The sequence below is a fragment of the Physeter macrocephalus genome, unplaced genomic scaffold, assembly GCF_002837175.3.
Source record: "Physeter macrocephalus isolate SW-GA unplaced genomic scaffold, ASM283717v5 random_6145, whole genome shotgun sequence".
NCBI lineage: Eukaryota > Metazoa > Chordata > Mammalia > Artiodactyla > Physeteridae > Physeter > Physeter macrocephalus.
The window spans coordinates 1-3267 of record NW_021151429.1 but is presented as its reverse complement, the minus strand read 5'-3'; the positions used below and the strand labels follow the sequence as shown (position 1 = coordinate 3267).

At 58.1% G+C, this 3267-nt stretch overlaps 1 protein-coding gene across 1 annotated transcript; it reads left to right on the top strand.

The window, feature by feature from the left end:
* Positions 1-8: 8 nt before the first annotated feature.
* On the top strand, positions 9-1576 carry LOC112065295 (armadillo-like helical domain containing protein 1; the record flags this gene model as incomplete). Its single annotated transcript, XM_024125299.3, has 6 exons — positions 9-207; positions 306-378; positions 525-654; positions 747-824; positions 1116-1197; positions 1272-1576. Coding segments are annotated over 6 exons (681 nt in total), but the record flags the coding sequence as incomplete, so codon positions are not given.
* Between the last annotated feature and the right edge of the window lie 1691 nt (positions 1577-3267).

The following is a 3267-nucleotide window of genomic DNA, read 5'->3' as shown; positions in this document are numbered from 1 at the left end:
GGCGAGGGCGAGGGCGAGGGCGAGGGCGAGGGCGAGGGCGGGGAGTGGAGCGGCGTGCCTCTCCAGCGCCCCTGCCTTCCCCAGCCATCGAGCTGATCAAGGACCTGGTCAACTACGACGTGTGCCCGGCGCTGCTCAAGGGCCTCGTGGCGCTGCTGATACCGTCCTTCAAGGAGACCAGCAAACAGCAGTCCCAGATCGTCAGCGGTAGGGATCCGCTGAGATCGGGGTGGTGGACCCCGACGGGGCAGGGTGGAAGACGAGGGGGAGGGGTCCTCCAGCCTCACGGCCACTCCCTCTTCCAGACTCTTCGGTTCTGCAGCTCACCGCCCACCTGCCGTTGTTCTTGCAGCAGGCCGCGGCCGCCAAGGCCATCGGGTAAGCGGGCAGCAGGTGGTGGGCGGATGCGGCAAGCCAGGCCCGGCGCTGCCCGCGGGCCCCCAAGAGCGCTCCGGCCGCCGGAGGGTCCCACGGGGCCGCCGCAGCCCGAATCCCACCCCCACCCCCACGCCACCCCCGCCCAGGATCCTGGCGCGAGGCAACACGAGCCTGGCCGAGGAGATGCTGCCCCTGCGCGTGGTGCACAGCCTCATGGCCGCCATGGGCAACACGGACCACAGCAACAGCCAGCGGCAGGCCAGCCTCACGCTAGAGGTGCGCTGGGCGGCCGGGCGGCGGGCGGCGCGGCCGCGCGGCGGGCACAGCGCGTGGGCACGGCAGTCACGCCCCCTCGCCCGCCCACGCAGTACTTTGTGCAGTTATTCCCAGTGGTGGAGGAGCACGTGCGCAGGTCCATGGGGGAGGAACTCTACAAGCTCTTCCGTGTAAGTGCTCCCGCCCCGCCGCGCCCCGCGGGACAGCACAGTGCCCCTGTGCACACCCCAGCGCACGACCCCTCCCCTTGTACACCCCACACACAGATCGGCCTCGGGGCCGGCGGCGGGAGGGACTGCCCTGGCTTGGGCTTCTCCACCTGGCACCCTTCCGTCCCCTTTCCTGCCCTTCCAGTCAGGCTAAGAGCCTGACCGCAGCCTGCAACCTCCATCTGCCCACGCCCAACTCCAAGTCCAGGCTGCCCTGGCATCCAGCCCAGTTCCCCTTGCTCCTGTCCTCAGAGCAACGCCGAGGACTTGTACGTGAAAATAGATAGCATTCAGGCGGACATCTTGGCGGCCAACAAGGTCAATGTCACCAAAGGTGAGTGGGGTGTGAGGGCGCCTGGAGCAGAGGTGCGGCGGCACCCAGACTCAGGCTCATCTCCCTGTCCCCAGAGCTGTATCTCAGCGGCCTCTCCGACAGCACCATGAGCTCTTACTGTGGCCACTGTAATCAGGGTCAGGTGGCCTACATCACACACTTCCAGAAGGAGGCTGCGGAAGAAAAGGAGTAACAGAGCCTCCAAGGCAAGCCAGGAGGCCAAAGCTGTGTGGCAGGGAAGCCTGGCAGAAGGAAGGAGCCAGGGCCAAGCTCCGGTTGACTCCTCTTGGCCCTTGGTGGGAGGCTGGGGTTCTGCCCGCCAGAAGGGGAAAAGGAGAGCTGGCTGGGAAGGGTTCAATAAACAAACAGTCTCGCTATCTATCTGGTGTCCGTGTGTGGAGGGCAGAGGGAGATCTAGTGAGAGTTATGATGATGGGTCGGGGTGCCTCTGCTCACCAAGGAAAAACGCTGGTCTGAGGGGAAGGACCACCAACGTCGTAGAAGATTCAAGGGCACAGCCTGAGGAGCGGGCCTTACCTCAGCTCCCTGCTGGCCCCTGCGCTCTCCCCTCCAGGACACCACACCCACCTGGTTTTTCTCCTGCCTCTCCGGTTGCTTCCTTTCATTCTCTTCTGCTGATTCCTCCTCTTCAACCCAGCTTCCTTCAAGGTGGAGTGAGGCAGGACTCTGACCCGGAGCCTCTTCCCTACGTTTACACCCTGGTGATTCCACTGCTTTAAATACCACTTCTGTGCAACGACTCCCACATTTCTATTTCCAGCTAAACATTTCTACCTCATTGTGTTGTCGACGAAAAATTTAATCAGCCGATCTAAGAAAGCAATGGAAAATTTTATTCGAGCCAAATTGCGGCGTATAAGCCGGGAACAGCCTCTCAGAAAGCTCCAAGAACTGTTCTGCCTGCGAGAGGTCACAGCACAGTTATCCAGGGCTTTGTACGTTAAATGACGTACACAGTGACATTCACACAATCCAGATCGACACCGACAAAGCAAGTAATGGGTCACGGGTCATCATGGCCCCTTACAAGATCAAGAAGGAAGGTTATCTCCCAAGGAGTTATCTTGTTGATACTAGAGGAGAATGTTGCTCTTTGCAGTTGAGCAGGTATTTCTGCCGATGGGGAGGTTGGTCGATGCATGGTGCAGATACGCAATGCACAGTAGAGGGAGGAGAGGAGGCCAAAGGGCAGAGAAAATTTTTTATGTTCAAATTTTCCTTGACTTGCTTTAGAATATGGATTTGTATTTCATCAGTGTCCAAAACCGAACTCCCAGTCCTGTGCCACCTTCCCCAACTCAACTGATGGCAACTCATCCTTCCTGCCACTCAGAACAAAATCGTGGTGTTCTCCCTGATGTCTCTGTTTAACCTCTGGATCCATTCTGTCTGTTGACTCTACCTTCCAAATACATCCAGAATCCAACTATGTCTCACTACCTCCATTGCTAATACTCGGGTCCAAGCCACCGTCATCTCTCCTCTAGATGACTCTGCTTTCTGCCCCATTCTCTTTGTCAACACAGCAGCCAGAGTGGTCCTTGTAAACTTCAGATTCTGTCACTCTGCTCAGAACCTTGCAGGGCTCTCCATTTCACTGAGTAAAGCCCAAGCCCTTACTGTTATGGCCTCCAGGGTGATCTAGTCTCCCATGACTTCCGAACTCTCTCCTACTTCTCTCTCTCTTCTTCACTGGGCTCCAGACACACTGGCTGTGTGGTCCTTGAAGTTGACAAAACAAGCTCCTGCTTTAGGGCTTTTGTGCAGACTTTTCTGCTGAGCACTTGAGACAGGTTCTATTCCTAGAACTCTCACCCCAGGTGTCTGCATGGCTAACTCCCTGACCTCCTTTCAACTCTTTACACAAAAGGTATCTTCTCAGGACTTACCTGGTGGTGCAGTGGACAAGACTCCGTGCTCCCAATACAGGGGGCCAGGGTTCGATCCCTGGTCAGGGAACTAGATCCCACGTGCGTGCCACAACTAGGGACCTGGCGAGCCACAACTAAGGAGCCCACCTGCCGCAACTAAGACCCGGTGCAACCAAAT